At 35.6% G+C, this 22,570-nt stretch overlaps 1 protein-coding gene across 1 annotated transcript in view; it reads right to left on the bottom strand.

Annotated features, from left to right (window-relative positions):
* CFAP47 (cilia and flagella associated protein 47) overlaps window positions 1–22,570 on the bottom strand; it is a 347,392-nt gene that overhangs the window by 199,567 nt on the left and 125,255 nt on the right. Inside the window, exons 38-42 of the mRNA XM_074816879.1 lie at window positions 21,082–21,232; window positions 20,060–20,148; window positions 17,361–17,447; window positions 6,331–6,407; window positions 3,832–3,977 (exon numbers count right to left, since the gene is read on the bottom strand). Coding sequence (XP_074672980.1) covers window positions 3,832–3,977; window positions 6,331–6,407; window positions 17,361–17,447; window positions 20,060–20,148; window positions 21,082–21,232 — 550 coding nt within the window. The remainder of the gene's footprint in view (window positions 1–3,831; window positions 3,978–6,330; window positions 6,408–17,360; window positions 17,448–20,059; window positions 20,149–21,081; window positions 21,233–22,570) is intronic.

Raw genomic sequence — 22,570 nt, 5'->3', positions numbered from 1 at the left:
TTTGAGAGTTTAGCTAGTATCCCCATGGTTTTAATGCTTTATGTTTCCATTTTCCATCAGCAGAAACAGGGTAGGGTTTACTAAAAATAGTTCATAAAATAGCTGTTGAACTACATTTAGCTATTTATCTCATCCCATTGCTAATTGATATTTCAAAAGAATGTATAGCTACTAGGAATTTGCAGTTCTCCATGCAAGTCAGTAATTAAGAACAACAGATAATAAAGTGTTCTCTTAATAAACCATTTAATTTTATATTAGACATTTAGCCGTGAAAGTCTGGACTGACACTCTTAAACTATGAGTTAATAAATTATTATCATTGAAATTACGGGTTGTTCACATTTAAATTAGCTCCCAGAAACAAAGATATAGAGAAAAAGCAACCCAGTTACGTTAATCATTATATAATTTCTTCTCTGAAAAAATCTATGCTAAAAATTTGAAGATTGTCAGTCTCAATTTTTCTTAAAAAATGAAGAAATATTGAAACAAATCCTTGAGAAATGTTATAAACTACTTGTGCTTCATTTCAAGCCTTAGAAAAGTTAGCATACAGATAGTTTCAAAATAATTTAAGCAACATACTTGAGTAGGCCAACAAACTTGAACCAGAGTATCTTCTTGATTTTATTACAGATATATAGTTGATGCAATGATAGATAGGATTCCCAGTCAGATTCAAGTCTAACTAGTGATTTGAATCTCAATACTTTCTTCACTGATTGTAATGAAAAAGCATTTTTACTCTGACCGCTATTTTTGTGCATTTGACAAAAAGGGTAGGAATGGTAGGTAGGAAGAAATTACAGAAATGCTAAATTAAATTATTTATTAAATTATCTATTAGATTATTTACTAGATTATTTACAGCACAAATCCACATTTAAATGATACATGTCTCATCATTGTATGAGGTCATTTGATCCTCATACAGCATGGTAGCTACACTTGTTTGTCGATTAGATAATGGTATGATTGAAATACTGCAGCCATATATACAAGATTTAAGCAAGCCAATTTATTCCTGTGCCAGTACTGTACATCTCTAAAATCATGCTAGCTATGTTGCAGTTTCATCTTTCCCTAGGTGATTTACCACATTTTCTCACAAATGATACAGTTACATGGATGGGACTTAATTTTTCTAACCTGAGGTGCTACATATCAAAAATCTTGCACTTTCAGCAGCCTTTAAAATGCACCCCACCTACTCAACTAAGCTGAAAGGATCATATGTTCCAGAAACAGTTACCATACAGGTCATAACAGTGGCTTCTCTGAGGCATCAATGCTTCCTACTACTATAAGGTCAACCAGTTAGTTAAGAACAGTGACTAGAAGCTAGGTGTCTAAATTTAGGTGCTTCTGCCAGTGACTAGTAGCTAGGTGTCTAAATTTAGGTGTTTCTACATCACCACTGGAGACAACACTGAGGCTGTCAGAAATGTTCAACTGTCCCATGGTTCTGACCACATCTCTTAATTTGCTTTCATCCCATTAACACGTCTTCATTTCCCTTCTCTTCATTAAATTATTTAGTTCTCTGGCTCTGTACCTAATGAAGCATGAGCCTCCTCTTCTCAGCCAGGGTATATACTTCTGCTTCTAATAAAGAAACAAACAGGAAGAATGACAATAGCAGAAGTTTAAGGAAAGATTATAAAATCATAGCAAATAAAAGAATATTCTTCTCAGATTTGCTCCCAGAAACCAGTAGGCTATGGTCTTCCTTGTCTAGAGACTGCATCTGGATATTTCACCTAATAAAACTGATAGACCTAACCTTCATGAGTTTGCCTAATTTCTTTTGAACTAGTTAAGAGTTTTAGAACCCAAAGCATCCTGAGTTACACAAGTCAAACATTGTGTATGATAAAGTACTTCATTTGGTTCAGTTTTTATATCCTGTCACAGTTGCTCTATTAACTTTCTGCAATGTATTCATAAATTTATGCACCTGTCATGTCCCTTAATAACCTCTTTTTAATGACAGGAAATTTTTTTTTTTTTAAGTATCTGTCTCTATAAAGAAATTGTTATATCCTTCTGATCATCCTTGTTTCTCTCTCTCTCTTTTTTTTCCCTATACCTATTATATTGTTTCCTGGGATAACTAGAAGTGCACACAATATTCAAGATGCGTACAGCATAGCTCTTTAGAATGGTATACTGAGTTTTTACATTTTGATGTCTCTTTCCTAATAATTTCTCTTTTTGAACGATGCTGAGCACTGGATTGAATCTTCATTGAAACATCCACAAAGATCGCTACCCTCTGACATGGGGACATTTATACAGCCTCTTTGTGGGTGATTCCCTGGTGTCAATAAGGCATGTTCTTACTGTCTCACTGTGGGCTTTGACAGACTATCCGTCTTCTATCTCTCTGCTAATTTTCAAGAAACTCAAGTGAACTGCATACTCTTTAAGACTTCCAGCCATATTACTTGCTTTCTTAAAAAATGGCCAGTGGTTTCAGGGTCAGATAGACAGGCTTGGGCATGGTTGCATTCATTAGTCCTGTTTTCCCTTAAAAGCAAGGAAAAAATGAAGTTGGTCAGGTGGCATAGCCAAAGACCTGGTTAAACAATAAAAACAAACACCAAACATACAAACACTAAAACTAGCCAAAGTCTCTTGTTCTACAGTAATGAAAAATATGGAAGCCAAGAACATGCAGGAGAAAAAGAATGTCATTTAGTTTTGGATGTATTGTTACAAACCATGAAAACATGGCAGAGAGAATGGCAGATGCAAGCAATTGCAAAGCTGAAGCACAGAGGTAGTATTATTGAGAGTAAGAACCAGAATGCAAACCTTGAGATCAACCACACATAAAAAATTAGAAAAACAACAGAGTGTTGAAAAACATTGACAGCTAGGTTAAAGAGGTGAAAAGTTAAAGACACAGAAATAAAAAGATTGTGACCACTGAAGTAAAGGATTACAGGAACATCAAAGAAGCTGGAGTGCAAATTTTAAGTTCTGAAAGTTGGTTAAAACCAGGTCTTGGTAATTTGATGACATCAATTTCAATTAAGTATATATGGCAAAACCCAGGCTACATGAGTCAAGAGAAGCTGAAAGTAATGGAGTCCATTTTCATCTACAATCTGTTCAAAAGCTTTACCTGTGTTGGTGAAAAGGACTGAATGGAACTTGTATTGGCAGAAAAATTTGAAAAGAGACAGAGCAAGGAAAATAATTATTCTACTTTGCCAGCATATCCTAGATACAGTGATAAATACAAGGACAGTACAGTAAACACTTTATCCCTTCCCTGCCTATGTCTCATCCAAAAGTAGTATTCTTGCTCCCATATCAAGACAAATTATTTAAATTTTATATTTCTTTTGAAGCTGAGTTGCACAGAAAAGCCACCTAAGTAACATTCCTTGCAGTATTACTTTTATTTGTAATGATTTTACAGTAAAAAGTAATTTCTTTTCATATAATTCTAATGTGCATTTCATATAATTCTAATTATGTGGAGATAAAAGGGCATTAAACTTCAGTTTAAATTTCTTAGCTGAAGCCTGTAATCTTATGTAAATCTCTGACCAACTTGTTAAGCAGCATTTTCCTTCACGAATAATAGGAATATTGTATTTTAACCAAAAAAATGAAAGATTTTCATTTCCAAAAGTTAGCATATAGATCACATCTTTATAATTGTATATGCGTGCAAAACATTACCTTAAAAAATGTACATAACCAATTTCTATATTCATTTACCCCATTCACACATAATTGGCGAATGTATCTTGATTCTTAACTGACTAGGCTATCACATGAAAACCACTCACAGAACATACTTTCTATTCTTACCAGTTCATTAACCAGAATGACAGTGCAGTAACGTTTTTCCAGATTAAAGGGAAGGAAGTGGATATCTAAGCCTGCAGAACTTCTTGCTTCCAAGGAAAGCTTTTCCATTGGACTGAAGAACTCATGAAGGAGGCTGGATTGGTCAGCTGTTAAAATAAGTTTAAATGATTGTTTAGATACAACAACACGAGTTGTAAAATAATGTAGCTGCCTGAGTTTAAATATAAGGACACTGTATACAGCCTCCTGTAGTAATCAGTATTTAAGACCACTTGTAATCAGTGATCAGTGTCCACGGTTACACTTGTGTAAGTGTGCTGCAATATTGCATGCTGTATTATTTAAAAACATTTTGCTAACTACTTGTGTTCTTATTCTGTGCACTGAAACAAAACCAAGGAAAACAGGCAGTTTTCACCATCAAAAACTCTTTAAGGATGTACAGCCTATAAGCAAATGACTACTGCCAGCAAGAAGAGTACAGTTTACTGCTATTTAAACAAGCAATCTTGCTCTCAGTAGTGGTAACTACGTTATGTTACAGTCTGAAATTCTCCAGAATGAACAAAAACTAAATACTGGCAAGCTTGCTTTCTTTGTGTTGCTTTCACAAAAACATTATGCCAAGAAAGTGCTTTCTTCAGAAGACACTAAGAATCTTAGGGTTGAACCTAGCAGAGTCTCACTACTTTCTCACTGCATGTTTTTCATCTGCTAAGCATATTTTAATAATGCAGATTACCTTAGAACCAGACTTTCATTCAAGTTTGGCTGGCTAGCTTTCTAGGAAGTTCAGCAGACTTAACGGAAGTGAAAGTAAAGGCAACAGAAATGACTGAAAATCACGTAATAAACCTATGCCAAACTCTGATCAATAAAATAGAACTGATTCACCCCTCAAAACCACCAAGAACCAAGCTGAAGAAAGGCGTAGCCTCTTCTCTCCATAGTCCAATTTGTTTTCCAAACAATAAAAAAACCTGTTTTCCCAATATTCATATTTTAAACAGTTAAATTTTATATGAATTTAATGTTTCTAAAGCCTACATAAAGAATTTCATTTCCAAAAGTTAGCACATAGATCACATCTTTATAATTGTATATGCATGCAAAAACATTACCTTAAAAAATGTACATAACCAATTTCTATATTCATTTACCCCACCCCCCACCCCACCCCCCCAGAAAAAACAAACAAAACAAAACAAAACAAACAAAACCAAACAAACAAAAAAAAAAAACACCACACACCAACAGGACTGAAGCCCCATTTTTACCACCTCATCAAATAGGGTAAGGCAGCCCTAACAGCAACTAATTTTTGACTAAATAAAAGCACTAACTCCCAAACTTGTCTCCTCTTCAAGTGTTCCTCATTCAAAGTATGTCAAACTAGAGCAAACTGAATTAGTCTTGTGAGAGCCCTCCCTCCTCACTTTCTTTCTGGATTCTGTGAAATTAAAACAATCGCCAAAGTAGTAATATTTAATAAATATGGATTTTCTTTTTAAAAGTTTTCTTCCTTTTTATTACAGCTGCTTCAAAAGAAAAAAATTATTACTAATTCCTCTTGCTCTCCACTTAGGACTCTTGACCCTTAATAGTACATGTTCCCTCAAGTCTGGAAGTTCTTCAAGCATGGAAAACCCTACTTTAGGTTCTGTTCACCATGTTATTGAGAGAATGAAGGGGAATTATTCTCAAAGCAGAAATGCACTTTTACAGGAAATGAAAACATTTTTTTTTTTCCTAAAACCTGAAATACCATCAAAAATGTCTCTGTAGCTCCAATCTGACTGAAGCCATAAAAACCTTTGTAAACTATTCACAGATTGGTACAATAGTTGTACCCAACTTCATTACTTAAGGTACATACTTTTTATTTTTATGAACTGTGTATTAGTTGGTTGTTAACCAAATCTCAGAATACAGTGTGAGATAATCAATATATCTAGAAAGGCTAGATTATTCAGATTACAAATCTGCTTTCCATATGACCTCATGGAAACACAACAATATTTTCCAAGAGGTCAAAATTAATTTCATAAGGCCATCCTACAAATTTTGCTCAAGCAGACTTGCAACAGTCTCAGAAAGGCTGTAGGTGTAGATCAATACATTTTAAAAGAACTGTTGACTGACATGCTATAGGAAATAAGAGGAAGAAATGCACAATCCCTGTTGATGAGTATTTTCAAAAATAAATTAGGTAAACTGCAAAGGCTCCACATCAGACTCCCATGAAGCCAGTCCATGACCCTTTAAAAAAAGAAAACTTTTTTTTTTTTTATGGTAAATTCATTAGGTCTATAGCGCAACCTTAGAAATCATTTCACTAAATTAAATATATCAGAAGACAAACTCTCCTATAAACAGTAGCTACTGAGCATGCCCATAAATAATAATTATTGAACATACTTTAGATACAAAAATCTTGCTTATGTAGATAATCTAATTTCTACTGTAATGACACAAGAGTTATTGTATAGAGGTACTTACAGCAATTTAAGTTGTTCTCTTCATTTGGATCTTCAGGCAGTGTATTATTTTTAAAATTTAATATGTTATTTTCAGAACTAAAAGGAAAAAGTAAAAATGAAAGCAATATTCTAAAGCTGGACATTTCTATTACTAATGGATAGCTTCGTTCCCCTTTTTATTAATAAACAATGGAAAAGCAAATGTTTTCAAGAAAGAAAAAAAAACAAAACAAAAATAAAACCACATTTTAGAACCATCTACCTACCAATAATGTCAAATACCACCTTCTCCACTTAAGTTAGTAGTCATAATTACAGTGGAGCCAGAACATTTTCCCTTCAGTTAACTAGTATAGCATCTCTGCAATACTCATATAAGCAAAATTTCATATTAAAAATATATATATATACACATATATTTTGTCAGTCAAAATTACTCCTGCTCAATAACAGTTTTGGGGGACTTCAGTCCCAATTCTTCTTTTTATCATTTCAATACCCTATGGGATAGGCAAAGAATGGTATATCATGAAGTGGCAAGGCCTTACATTCCTCTGATGCTCTCAGCTGTCTTCCATTCAGTCTTTCCAATTTTCCCCCAAAAAAACTACTCCATAGAAATACATCTAAATATCTGCAAATCAAATTCAGTTCAGATACATTGTGCTCACTCTAGAACTTATATTCATAGACCTTGCGGATATGTCTTTAGACTGCTGCCTCTTACAGAAACTGATTTGCAAAAGTAACTCTTCCTTTACCCCTTATCAGAACACACCTCAGAAACTAGATCTCCCCTTACCTAAACATTTTTTTAAGCACCCAATTTTTTATCCAGTTCTCTCTACCTTCTTTCTAGCTCAACAGTCTCCTCTTTTTAAAGAACAGATAAGCATTCTGGTTTAGTCACGTTAACTCAATTACCTTATTGAGGTACCATCCTTAGAGCTAACTGAATCTATTCACTTTTATCTGCCTATTGAGGAGTCAAAGTACCTTAATACAACATTAACATTTACAAACAATAAAAATTAGACATTTAAATTTAGAATTTTTTAAACATTAATTGTAATTCCAGATTATATACTTTTATGTTATAGAATACTAGATTGTGTGTAATGCACACTTTTAGGCAAACATTTTACATTTATTAGCTTAATTAGGAAACATACCAGCAGGTCATATATTAAAAAAACTGAGAAACTGTCTAGTAAATGAAGATTCTGGTTTATGGCTTTGGGTTACTCGAACCTTGGATATACCAGTAGTTGTTATTCCAGAGTCATTCATGGTTTAAACTCTAAATTTAAACTTTGTTTCTAATACCATCTGAAAGGAACTATGCCCAGTGAAGGGGAAATTCAAATTTTAACTACTCAGCAATGATAATTCAGGATCAAGGATCATCATTTTGGATCAGTGATCCAAATTCAATCCAGTAAGTGCAAGATCCAATTTAAACCATCAGAAAAATCCCACTGAAATACCACAATTCTGTATACCAGGGATTCATGAACTGCAATAAATCAATAGTACACAAATTATTTAAAATTTGTGAGTAATGACTTTATCTTAGAAGAAACAAGAGCACAATTATTTAAGAAAAAGTGCAACATAGGCAGTAGAACATTTGCGTGTTTCATGGCTAAAAATAGGGGGCTGATGTTGCCATTATCTCCACCTGGTGTAAATTTATTTTACTTACTGTGGTGATTTCCAAACAGACTGAATTTGGCATCTTACATTTGTTGTTCTCAAAATCATTATCTTATTAATATTAGAGTGGAAATTAATTACCTAAAATAGGTTTTCTCTAAAATATGCCTTAGGAATTTTTCTTTTTTTCTTTTTTTTTTTCCCCCCTCACAAGAATTATTATACAAAAAAACCCACTTGAAATTTACTTTTGTACACATGGTTTAGGATGTTTCTGCTCACAGAATAAATATCAACATAATTTTCCACAATTTTCTGTACAAAGGCTAATTTTACTCTTGGCTCTTTGACTAACTATTTGGAGAATTTATACCACACAATGAGGAATTAGGGATGTAAAATCCCCATGTTAATATGTAGTTCATGATCTTGCTTAGAAGCATCAAATTTCATAAGATAAGCTCTTCAAGCAATTTCTACTAAAAATAATTCTCTTCTTGTTTCAGTTAATTTAGTTCACATAAAAGCTTCATTTCCCCAAGGTTATAGCCCTGAAAAGAGGGGATGAGAAAGCCAGGGAACAGCAAAGCTTGTCCCTCTGTACCTCTTTTACACCAAGGCTACAGGAATGATCTATATTCACTAACAGTGCAATTAATCATTCACAAAGAACCTAATGCAATCAAGGATTTGTCTGACAAAGCAGTGAAGGGGATGAATCTTTACCTAAACACCTTAACTCTGTTCATTACAATATTGCTTTTCAAGTGTATTTGAAAAGAACAAATATACTTGAAAAAACAACTTACAACAAAATTTTTGCTTATTCCATCCCCCCAAAGCAACTTATGCTTCTTACCATCATATTTCCTTGGTATGATTTTATATCTTTTTCTATCCTTCTTCACAAATAATTTTTACCAGTGTTGACAGGAGTTAAGACTGTGCAGTTACATTTATGGAAGGAGAGTTTTGTTTAATTTACAACAAGCACAGAGCTCATAGTTGCTGAAAACTATACTGTAATGTATCTCAAAAAATTACTGCAAGTTTCAGCTCTAGACTCAGGTTTAATATTATCCACACATAAAAGTCATTCTCCCCTAGCAGTAAAATTTGATGAACCAGCTTATAGCAAACAATTATTACATACAGCATTTGATAGCTATTGGGTCTGTCTTAAAAATAAATAGTTAATCTTGCTAGGCTAAGAAAAAATCACAACCTTAAATAAATGGACTTATAAAATTCTCAGAATATGTTACCCTGGAGATTCATTTTAATACCTTTACTTAAAGGCTATTTTTCAGAAAGGAAAATGATCTCTGATATATGCAAGTACAACATACTATTTATTCTTTACTTAGAAATAAGTATCTCACATAAAAATACAAAAATACAAATTTTATTTAAAATGTCATTACTTTCAATGCTTTATCTTTGAATCAGAACGCCAAGTCAGGATTGCAATAACAGAGACTACAGCAGAAGAATCACTGTAAAAATAACAAATTGCTGAAAAGCTGCATGAAAACATAATAAGCATATTACATGGAAATACATTACACATTGAGAACATACAAAGTATAACACATTTCTTCACTGGGGTGAACTGTACATTGAATAAGTCCTATGTTCAGAGATGAATGACAGAGAAACTCCTTGCACTAATTTGACATGGTACTGACATGTGTCTCTATAATATTTTCTCACCGCAATGAACAAAGCACCTACAAATAAATTAAGGGAAAGGGAAATAAAACTGTGTTGTGGAAGACATGAACACTGTGTCTCATTCTTCTGTAACAAAAATAGCATCTCATTCAATAATAAAAACAGAAGAACATAGTGAAGATCAGGAAGGTATAAGAAGCATGGTTATACTCACAGTCTGGCTCAACACATCCCCTTTCAATACACAGAGAAATAAGGAAATGGATTAGGCAGAATAGCTTAAAGCTGCCATAAAATATGTCTATACAGATTGCTGCACCTGGATTGGGCAAATCCCTAGTATCAATACAGACTGGAGGATGAATGGCTTGAGAGCAGCCCTGTGGAAGAGGACTTGGAGATATTGGTGAATGAAAAATTAGATATGAGCTGGCAATGTCCGCTCACAGCCCAGAAAGCCAGTCATATCCTGGGCTGCACAAAAAGAAGTATGATTAGCAGGTCGAGGGAGGTGATTCTCCCCCTCTACTCTGTGCTGGTGAGACCCCACCTGTAGTACTGTGTCCAGCTCTGGGGCCCCCAGCACAAGACACACATGGACCTGTTGGACTGGGTCCAGAGGAGGGCCACAAAAATGGTCAGAGGGCTGGAACACCTCTCCTATGAAGAAAGGCTGAGAGACCTGGGGTTGTTCAGCCTGGAGAAGAGAAGGCTCCAGGAAGACCCTATTGTGTCTTGTCAATACTTAAAGCAGGGGCACGAGAAAGAGACTTTTTACTAGGCCCTGTAGTGAGAGGGCAAAGAGTAACACTTTTAAACTAAAAGACGGTAGAACTAGATTAGATATAAAGAAGAAATGCTTTATGATGAGGGTGGTGAGACACTGTAACAGGTTGCCCAGAGAAATTGTGGCATCATTGGAAGTGTTCAAGGTTAAGTTGAATGAGGCTTTGAACAACCTGATCCAGTAGAAGATGTCCCTGCCCGTGGCATTTGAAACTAAATGACCTTTAAAGGTTTCTTCCAACCAAAACAATTCTATGATTCTGTGGTATTAAGTCCACAGTAGTGTCCTGTCACAACTTACACACCAGTCATGCTACTCCATATTAACACTGATGTCTACTGTATGAAAAACATCACTGAAGAACCCAAGACAAGCTCAACCACCAAGTTTATGCATGTGCTCTGTAGACTCAATGGCAAAGGATCAGTGGTCTACTTGTGAGACTTAACACATTATATCGCATGGTGGATCAGGTCTCCAACTCTGATAACTCAGGTATTAGACATGATTCAGTTTAACTGGGGGAATGGTGTCCAAGCAACTTACACAATCTGCCTCTCATTTGTTTTGGGGTTGGTTTTTTTTTTTGCAAACACAACTTGTCCCTTCCAAAGCAAGGTTATTTTACCATGCATGAAATGAACAAGAAGTTCTGCAAGAGTAAGTTACAGGTGAGGGTTGGTTTAGGCACATCTCAATTGCTTGGTACAAAGACCTGGTTGAGACAGAGAAAATGGCAGGTGTGAATACTTCCAATTCATTCTTGCTATGGTTTAGTGTAACCTGTTCAACTTTGTACTACAAATTAGACTCATGGAATCATAGAACAGTTTGGATTGGAAAGGACCTCTAGTTCCAACTCACTTCCATACTTGTGCACCAGTAAAATACAGTTTAGTAGCTATCACCTCTGAGTTGTCAACTACCTCATCCTACATAGTACCACAAAGAGGCTTGCCATGTTATCAGGTATGCAAAAAATCAAGATCAAAAGCAAAATCATCTATGCAGTCAATGTAGATAGTCTGCATACATCATCATGTTATCATAGCCAAACATGTGCAATGGTGTGCCTTTACTTTTCAGTCCAGAGTCCAGACAAGCCAATAACTGTTCTCCATCCAACAAATTCTAAGAAAAAGAGAACTGCTTTCTGTATTTGGAGTAGAATTCACTAGATGATCTTTTTAGTCCCTTCCAGTTCCAGATTTTATATATTAGTGAGTTAAAAAGAAAAGTAAAATGTGCCAGGCACCATGGGGAAATCTTGAGTGCACAGAGCAGCGACTTCATCAATGAACTTTAGAAGACAGAAGCAAGCTAACATTTTATTAGAGAGAGAAAGGGTACAAGGAACTGCTTACTAATGCACTGAAAATACTGAAACATTTGAACACAAAACTCACATCTAAGATATTTGCCAGTTTCCATACTCTGTGGAACAGTTTGTGACCTCAGAACAAAGACTAGGATAGAAAGTAAAACAGGAGCTACTCAAAAGAGGTAGTATGTCTTATATTATAATAGATCAATTTCTAATATATCAAATATTAGTCAGAATTGTGATGACTCCTGATAGCATATTTCTAAACCTATTTTCTAAAACAACAGGTGTTAATGCTGTATCTCATAACCTATATTACACAGAGACACAATGAAGCCTTTTCTAAATCTTCATTTTTACTTTATCCTATCTGTAAGTAAATACAAGTATTCTGTATAATGTAACTCATTTCTTGACATGAAACTGCTTAGAACAAAAAGTGTAAGAACAAAATTCACAAAAATAAAAATATTTTAAATTCCTGGTATTATCTCTGGTAAAAAAAAAAAAGTAAATAATTTAAGAAGCTATATACAATATTCTGCAAAGCTCCATTTCAAATTCATTAATTAATTGTTCTTTTTTGTTTTAGAAACAGTTTTTCTTGATGTAAAAATATTTATTCACATTCACAGCTTTTTTTGCAAATCAATCTGTGCATCATAAGCCATCCTTATGGCTCATGGACACTGTAATGCATACTCTAAACTTCTTAGTCATGGTCTTAGAATAGGACTGTTAGTGAGTCATAAGTATACCTTTACCACTTCCTAGTTTCACAGAAGGAAATCCATGATGGAAAAGCTAGCTATTAAATGTAATCTTGGACTTTTATTGTCATCCAATACTTTTTTTTTTAATGGACAACATTCTAAACACCAGCATGCTTGAAAACTACTTATGGGTAGCTTTATATTAGAATTCCTGGGCCATGTGGTCTGCACTTCTCCACCTGGTTCTCCTCCCACAGGGAGCAGACCATGCTGGCACACAGATGTAGACCTAGGACAATAACTCAAGTGTCAAGGGCTTGGAAAAGCATAGAAAAGTGTATAGCTTGAAAAAAATCCAGGCACATGTGTCACAGTATACTTAAAAGAAAAGATACGTCAACTGGATGAAAGAAAAAATACTATCTTCCTCACCAAATATTATTCAGCTCCCCATGGACAAAGAGGTCTTGCCTGCAACCACTGAGTAACACTATGCCTCAGACACATGGGCTACTGTTAGATTTTTTGGTTTAGACAGCACTATGTCCCCGTAAGAATACAGTTCATCTGGGCTCTAGCTTCAGAGTGAGATATCCTTCCAGTCACAGGATGATGAGTCCATGCCACAGTGACTAAAGGGGTTGGTCTCCATGACACCATTTTGGGTGCCTGTGATACTGCCAGAGGGGAAATGTGGTAGGTACAAGGGTTACCTGGAAGGTAAAGCCTGTTACAGTGAGGTTTAAAGTGGTGTATTTGATAAATCTAGGGGCACAGTAGGAGGACACAGAAGGAAGTATGAGACAGAAAGACCTACCTGGACCTGAACAGATGATTAAGTTGTTAGGACTGAAGCATGAAAATGACATGAATCATGTAGACACAATTACTTAAGAGTATAAGCACTGATTTTACGGTAGTTTTAATGCTTACAGAGCACTTAGAGCAATGGGCCCCCATTTTGTAGAAGGCATCTTCTGGATTTATCAAAAGAATGAAAATTATTTCAGGCACAATCTTCTTACTGATCAGTTATGAATTGTACACATAGTAATTTTTTCACACAAATTTCAGAAGTTTGTTATGTTGCATTCAAGAAAAAAATTTCTTAAAAAGAGCAGCTAAGTGGCTTCTATTATCACAGATAACAGAAACATCTAAAACTATAGCAAATCAATACTGGAGATTTCTAAAGACTTAAGATGCCCTCAAATCAATTTCAGTAAGAGTGAGTCCTGCATGTGCGACTGAAATGACACTTTTTAGATTGATTTATTTCCTAAGGACAGATTAATCCAAAATATGCAGGATGATGAAAAATCCTTTTCTATTTCAACAGCTTCTGATACCTCCAAATACAATATACTAGCAAAATCTGTAGACATTGATGGAGTTACCAGAGTGGCTCTATTATTTTTTGTTTCTTTGTAACGGGCCTTGGATAGTAGTTTTATAAAATCACTGCTTTGTCCTAAGAGAATTTTTAATAAGTTATACAGTTTTCCAGTTTATTTCTTCTCTTGCTTAAATTGAAGATGGAGCCCTTTACTGGCATATGCTAATGGTATTTGAGTTCTAAATGTTATCTATCTCCCCCCTCAGAGTTGATAGCATAGGAGATATGAAAATTGATTCTTTATTACATCACATTTTGAATTACTTTCAGAGAAAAAAAAACATCTTTTTGGCAAAAAATATGAACAGAAGTAACATCCAATCAAATCAGTCCAACATTTGTTTAGTAGGCTGAGAGTCTGAGGATCTTATCAGAGTAACTGGTAGTTACAACCAGACTCTTTTTTCTAACATGCATTACATGAAATAGGCATGGCAATTTCCCCTGGGATACAGGCCTTGCTAAACATATCTGCAGGTTTTGTATGAAAATTATTGTGTTGCTGTTGGCTGAACATTTCAAAACTAACAATCACCAATCACTGGAGGGTCATCTATTGTAGCACACCTAAGTGTAGCTTAGCTGTAAGGTGCACAGAGCACACAGGACGCTGGCAATCAGTGCAGCCCACAGAACACAAATGAGGGACAGAATGGCATTGAATGCATCCATCTAAAATGCCTATGTATTAGTGTCTGGTGGCTATAGTATTCTTTCTTGATAGTATTTCTGGGCTGGAAATACATTTCCCACATGTATTGTGAGAGGGCTGCTGATAGTGTATTTTCAAAGCTAGATCCTGCCTCTATGAGAAGAAACCTGATTGGTTACACTTTGGTCATCTTTCCTGTAAGCTGACTTCTTAGTTCTGTTGAGATTTTTTTTAGCTACAATTCTATTCCAACTGATAATTATAAATACTGCTCTATGAATAAAAAATTATAAAACATGGTTGAAGTGACAGAAGACTAGAAATGGATCTCTAAAAATAAATTGCCCAGTATGTGAATGCAAAATCTATCATCAAAAAGACTCAGAAATAACACTTTCAATCTCTGACTGAAAAATAGTTATTAAACTGTCAATTATTAAAACAACATGCAATTCTTAATATCTGGCAAGTTCCAAATGTTGTTTTAGATATTTGTGGTAGCTCTTTCTCTATGCTGGGCCACTTCTAGAGTGCCACAAATTTTTTTGATTCTCTCTTTGTCCTTTAACCTTGACTATTAGTGATTCCGATTTACATCTCACCTCTTCAGTGCCTGCAAAGATTTTTGCCTGTTCATCTAAGCTTAATGGTATTTATTTCATTGTCTAAAGACAGTGAAGACAAAAATACCAGACTCTAAGTCTTAAGCATAGATTTTTCTTTATCTCTCCTTGACTCCCATTCCAATTGCTCTCTGTTTTTAATTTGTTGTCATTTTATTATCTTTACCATGCTTACTTTGAACTCTCCTTCTGTTTTGCTGATTAAGGATACCAATTAAACTCGGACACCAGAGTGAAAAGAGTAGGCGTACTTTACTAGTGATAACCAAGTAATGTAACAGAGTAATACAGAAAACATGCAGTAAGAAGAAGCAGAATAGTGCACTTAAAGCAACAAACAGGAAAATACAGGGTAATGCATCAAATCATTACTACACAAGAGAGAGAGAGAATAGTAATTAAGAGAAATACATCACCACTTGCATATATTATCATCATCATCCAGATCCGCAGACGCTGGGGAGCCCCGGTTACAGCGAGGATTTGGAGAGTCTGTCCCGGCAAGTGGGAAATCCTACACGGTGCGTCCACCCATAGGTGAGGCATCCAAAGTCGCTGCAAACGGGCCCAGCCTTATATACCAGAGATCGACAAGCCAGAATAGGTGGCACCTTTGTTTTGAGCGGAAAGTTTCTGGCTTCATTCTCCTGTTGGATTCCACCCGAAGCCTGGCCAGGGCTCAGGGGGGGAACCAAGGGAGTTTCTAACAAGGCCAAATACTTGGGTTCTCAACCTTGAACAAGGCTGCGAAAGGAAAGTTGGATACATTCTCTCCTCTCTACTGATTATATTTTGTCTTTCACTAGCGAGTTTACATATTTTATTAACGACGACATGCTAAATTAACAGCTTCAGCTTAGGGCCTGTTGTTCAGGCTGCAGTATTTCAATGCTTTAGCACTTTTTACACCAGCATAAGTAGGTTGTTATAACTTAATACAATACCTACTAGCACGATGGTTATCAGTCATAAAATATACAGGATTCATCTATAGGTCAACTCAGGCTTGGGCCTGTTGTCCAAGCCTTAGCACTTCACCTTCTCCTTCCAGATTTCCTATGTTAGAAAATCTGTCCAGGATCAGCTAAGTAATAATGTATAAACACAAAATTATATTAACTTATATCAATATATCTGCACTAATAACTCCTTATTGTGTTCTTTCATCTCCAGAAGCCTACTGAACCTGCAACATTTTACACTTCAGCACAATTAGAATTCCATAGACTGCCTATATATAAATAAAAATTTGACCTTACTGTTGCACCTTAAAATACCCTGACTTTCTTCATTCCAAGAATCAGAACTATTCCTGTGAACTGGAATTAGTTTTCAGCATTTCAGTCAGCTAAGTCACCACAGCTGCCCCTATCTCAGCATCAATAGTTCCCCTTTCAGTCCTAGTTTCTGTAACACTTTATCCAAACAGCACATTACACTTTTTTTTTTTTTTTTTTTTTTGCACTGTCCCGCTTTCAGCTGGGATACAGTTAATTTTTCTTCTTAGTAACTAGAATAGTGCTGTGTTTGGATTCAGTATAGGGTTTGGTATGAGAAGAATACTGATAATACACTGATGTTTTCAGTTGTTGCTACAAGATCAAGGACCCTCCAACTCTCCATGTCCTGCCCGTGCACAGGTGTACAAGAAGCTGAGAGGGAGCAGAGCCAGAGCACTGGACCCAAATTGGCCAGCAGAATATTCCACATCTGTAACACCATGCTCAGTATATAAAGGAGGGGTGGCCAGGAAGGAGTGTGTTCTCTCTTGCTTCTGGGATTGCAATTGCAGGACCTTGGTATTTTGGGATCGCTAGCCAGGAACAGACTGGGTATCAGACAGCAGTTGGTAAGCAATCACAGTCCGCATTACCCCTTTGTACTTTCTGTTATTTTTATTGTTTAATTTTATTTCAATTATCAAACTGTTTTCATCTCCACCTATGAGCCTCCTTTTACCCCTCAAATTCCCTCCCCCATCCCCCAGGGCGGGGGGATGTTTGGCTGCCAGACGGTTTCAAACCATAACATGCACCATAATTTATCTTTTCTCCACAGTTAACTGTAATGTGTTTGTAAAATGTTACATAATTCTACAGTATTTCCATGTCCTAACCTATAATTCTTTACAACAGGTATGAATACATCTATACATAAAGATGTAATACTATTCAAATTGTGTAATTCAATATATTACAATTAACAATTACCATTTAGAACTTACCTGGACGTTTGCTCTTGCTTCTTTTGCCTGGCTTGATATACTTGCTCTGGCTGTTTTAAGTAACTTGTGGATTCCAGCAAAATGACCCTAGAGTACGTCAAGTACACATAATCATCACATTTTTAACTTGCTGAATGAAGACAAAACTCAGTTTATTCTAACTTTTAAATGAAGGTGTGGTAAAGAAGCCTATTATTTTCAATTTGAGATACTTTAAAAGTACTGAAAAAAATGTTTAAACATTTTTTTAAAAAAAATACTTATTTACTAACTTATTAATTCTTCTTTATTTAATAACTTAAAACATTTTGCAGTATTTGGGCCATGTAATTTTTAAAGCTCATGTAAGCATGCAAAATCATGAGACACTTATTCAAGGGTTATTGGGAAATACTGTAAACTACCATCTCATCAATACTGTAGGCTGATTTCTAATAATAGGGATGGTCCACAGCCATGCCCTGACATGCAGATAAATTTTCAATTTTTTCAAAAAATTTTAAAAAAGAAAATTAATGCCTATTTCAATATTAAGACAAATTATATACATATTTTAATTGGAAATAATTTTCTATACTGCAATTATACTTTGATCTGTACTAAATTAAGTTATTGAATAATCAATTCATTTACATTTGAAGAAAAAAAAGGTCAGCTAATTTTATTTTGGTTTTGTAAATAATGACTATATTACAATAAAGTAAATTCTGATTTCCCTGACAAACCACAAGCAGCTGCTTCACTTTAGTTTTTCCTAGAATATTCTGATCTTCTTTCCTTTTGTGTACATTACATTGTGCACACATTATTTCCATTCTAGGTACTGGATAATCCATTGACCTACTTGCTAGTCATTAGTCAATAATTAATTTTTGGTATCACTGTAGAACTTCTGTTACATGGCACCAGGACACATAATTCATTCATTTTAAACTACACTTCTGCATTTTCTCTGCAGTCTCAGACAACAGTAGCAGAAGGAAGATTACAGAGTACATAGTAAAAATACAGAAGCCAGTGTCAACTAGCTTAGCACTAGCTGTGGATCTGAATTCAAACTTTTCAATAGAGTTATGATAATTTACATCAGCATTAGTTGATTCTCTGCCCAAGCATTGAATCTGCCATTTAATAATGACTATTGTTTATTATAGTATCTTATATTATAGAAATACTTTCCTATTCTTGGGAGAGAAATAGCTGGAGTACTTCACAAAGAAATGTAATGGATAATTTTTAAAGTATTCAACTAATTTTTCTTAATGAAGTACCAACATGCAATAATCTTTAAAATATGTATCTATATATAAGTATTAAAAGCTAGGAACTATAAAAACCATAAAACATTATTTAGTTGATAGAATGGGTAGCATCTAACAAATAGCCAAATACTAGGCAAGGATTAGTTTAGGGTGTATTATTCACAGCTTTTGGAAATATCTGACATTTGCTATATATTTAACAAGAGTTCAAAGAGGCACTCAATATTTTTAATTTGTCCTTAAATTGTACCATATCATACACCTAGTCTCAAGATTTTCAGCCCAGTTTTCTGTAAAAGAGCTACTTCCTTGGTATCACAAATGCATTTCCTAGCATTATTTGCAACTAAGCAATGCACCCCCTGATGTAACACTGTTCAAAACTGTTCAAAACACTGATGGAACACTGTTCAAAACACTGGAAACACGATTCAAAGAATCTTTTATTTTAGATTACTGGTTCAAATGTTGCCCAAATTGGTAATTACTTCAAGTAGCTGTCAAGTAGCTTTTGAATTATATACATAAAACTAAATTAATTCATCACCTTTGATCTATTCTTTCCAAGAGAGTTATCCACAGCATAGAACTGATTACAGGCAGCCTCACTGACCACCTCAAGGACTTAAAGACAGAAGCTAAATAAACTGCTATGATTCCCATATATGAGGCTTACGCCAGAGCACATTGCTGCAGCAGTGAAAATGATAGTATTACAGGTGTCTATACCAAACCCATTCTGTGGGGGAAAGAGAACTCTAACTAGCAGCCTACGCAACATGTATAGTAAACAGATCAGTAAAACAAGTTAAAAATGTTATAGAAAATGGTTCTTGTAAATAAATGAACGACATGAACCAATACTTAGCTCTATAGGCTAAAGACAAAATTTGGAGTCAGATAGCATAAATAGATTTTAAAGGGGCACAGCACTCTATTTCTTTTGTATTAAGGAAAGTAACATTTATAACAGCAGTTGTTACATCTATGGTGAATACAAATGAAAGATTAGATTAACTGATAGTGATGCGAGCCCCAAGGCAAACGCATAACTTTTCTTTTGCATGCTTAATAATTTAAACAGCAGGACAAAACAGATTGGGGAAAAAATAACCAACTATTAATTAACATGGTTTGTTTCTCTTTGGAATTCTGCTGGACCTCAGCCAAACACAAAAATACAAGCAAGGTTCACGAACTCCATTTGATTAAAGCTCTAGCTTTATTGCTTACACTGAGATAGATTTCAATTAAGGCTTATTTATCTTCTTTATTGGTTATGATATCTTCCACTTCATAGTGCTTGTAACAATTTTGGTAATGTAAATCCCTATAATTTAATCTCAAGGTTTTACGTTTTTAAGAAGAAAAAAATTATGGAAAAGAGTTGATAAAATAGCATGATCATTAAAGATTTGTCTTTACAGCATTGTTTACCTGAATATACCATGAGTTCTGAAGGGATTAGTAACATTTAGGATAACTTTCTTCAGCTCATAACATGGGGATTTGCATTTTAATATATCCTAAAAGAGAACAAAAATTTGTATCTGTATGAAAAAGTTGCAAAACTACATTCGTGTATAATACATAAACAAACAGGAAAATATTACAAAGAGGAATAGAACCACACGTTTGACCACTAGTGACTACAAAATTAACATAATTTAAATGCTAGGCTTTGTTGCCACCAAAGAACAGTTAAAACCTAATTCTTTTTAAACATGCTTTAAACTTCACCATGTTTTAACTGCTCTTTTAAATGATAGTACAAAGCCGAGAATTAAGCTATCATCTTTTTTCCATCTTATCTTTACATGTCCTCTATTTTCTTCTCTTGCTCCAACCTTCCTTTCTAACATCAGTGCCTATTGCTATGGTATAAAGAGATTCATGTGAAAAAAGAAGAGAATTGCATAAATACCATCTAAGTTCAGAAAAGGATCTATCCAGATCTGCTCAATGAATATTTGATAACAAATGCTGGAACACTTGCTTATCTCTGTTCTGACTATTTCTGGGATATATCTTAAATCTACAGCCTGTCTAAAGTTAAAAAGCACAAATAAACCTAGCAACATCTAACAAAAGTTTGCTGTCCATCTACATCTGACAACTGAAATCACTAGGCTGAAGCATATCACCACCTCTGCAATGGAATTTCCAAAAGCATTCGTATGCTGAAAGGGCTCCAGATTTATTTCCAGAGCAATTGGTGCAAAATTTTTAAATTTATTCAGGATCTAAGTGTGATTTATATCCTTAGGTACCTTAGATATTTCTCTAGGCTTTTCTCTGCATATACATAGGCTAATATTGGAAACCTGAAAATTCATAGGTCAAAGGCTAATGCTGATGGTAACACATTTTTATTCTTACCTCAGTTCACTTTTGTTTGATACAATGTACACAAGAACAATATTTTTGTGACAATCTTAATCATACACACATAAACTTACAGCAGGCTCAATATGGTTGACTTCAGATTTCAGAGAGAATGTCAGTGTGGCACCAGCTATTCCACCCACACTCTTTGAGATCAGTAGCAACACTGCTTCAGCAGGGCGCAGAAAACGACTAGTGAATTCCACATTTATACTTGTTTTTCTCCTAGGAAAAATAATAAGAATAAGAATAGTTTAAATAGGCACAAAATTGTGACTCAGAAATTACTCAGAAATGTCATTTCAAGAGCACATTTTAGATTCTTTGTAAGGGAAGGGGTCTGGAAAAGCATGTTGGGTTTGTGTATGGCAGGGTTTTGGTACTGGGGGAGGAGCTACAGGGGTGGCTCCTGTGAGAAGCTTCTAGAAGCTCCCCTGGTTCCAAGTTAGACCCAGCTCTGGTCAACGCTGAGCCAACTAGCAATGGTGGTTGCATCTCTGCGATAACATAATTAAGAAGGGGAACCTGAGAGGAGGAGTTCTAGCCATGAGGGAAATACCTATGCAAACACCGAGGTCAGTGGAAGAAAGGAGAGGAGGGGGAGAGGTGTGCCAGAGCAGAGACAACCCTGCAGCCCATGGTGAGAGGGTGGGCTGTGCCCCTGCACCCATGAAGGTCCACAGTGAAGCAGATGCCCACCTGCAGCCTGTGGAGGACCCCACACCAGAGCAGGTGACTGCGCCCAAAGGAGGCTGGGACTCTGCAGGAAGCCTGAGCTGGAGCAGTTTGCTGCTGGGAGGACTGCAGCCCACAGCGAGGACCCATGCTGGAGCAGTTCAAAGACCTGCAGCCCTTGGGAAGGGCTCACATTGGAGAAGTTCACGGAAGACTGTCTCCCATGAGAGGGACCCCACACTGGAGCAGGAGAAGAGTGTGAGGAGTCCTCTCCCTGAGGAGAAAGGAGTGCCACTGGCGCAGAGGAGGTAGAGAAACTGGGATCAAAGCTGAGCCCAGGAAGGAGAGAGGGGTGGGGGAAGGTGTTTTTAAGATGTAGTTGTATTTCTCACTCTCCTACTCTGACTGGCAAACTAAGTGGTAGTGGTGGTGTTCAAATTACATTGATGTTCTTTTTTCCCCAATCGAGTCTCTCTTTTGCTGTGACCATAAGGGGTGAGCCATCCCTCTCTGTCCTTGTCTCCATCCCTGAGCCTTCTGTTTTATTTTCTCCTCCCCATCCCTGAGGGGGAAGGAGTAAGCGAGCGGCTTTGTGGTGCTCAGCTGTCCTCTGGGCTTGAACCACCACAAAAAGGAAGTAATTTATTTCTTCTGAAATATTTTGTTGCAGTTCAATATTCTGCCTAAGAGCACCTTAACACATTGTAATGAAAAAACTATATAGACAGAAAAATGTCTATATTATATATATATGTAGCGTAATTTTTCTTACACAGACTAGCCCAGGAAGTTCTCTTTCCTTATAGTATTACCATAAATTAACAATTGATTTATTTCATGATTCCCTATTTGAATATGTTTTTGTGAGTTAAACAATCACACAACCTG

Source organism: Strix aluco, chromosome 2, assembly GCF_031877795.1.
Source record: "Strix aluco isolate bStrAlu1 chromosome 2, bStrAlu1.hap1, whole genome shotgun sequence".
NCBI lineage: Eukaryota > Metazoa > Chordata > Aves > Strigiformes > Strigidae > Strix > Strix aluco.
Note: the sequence above shows the minus strand (reverse complement) of the source record. Positions and strands in the feature narration are given on the sequence as shown.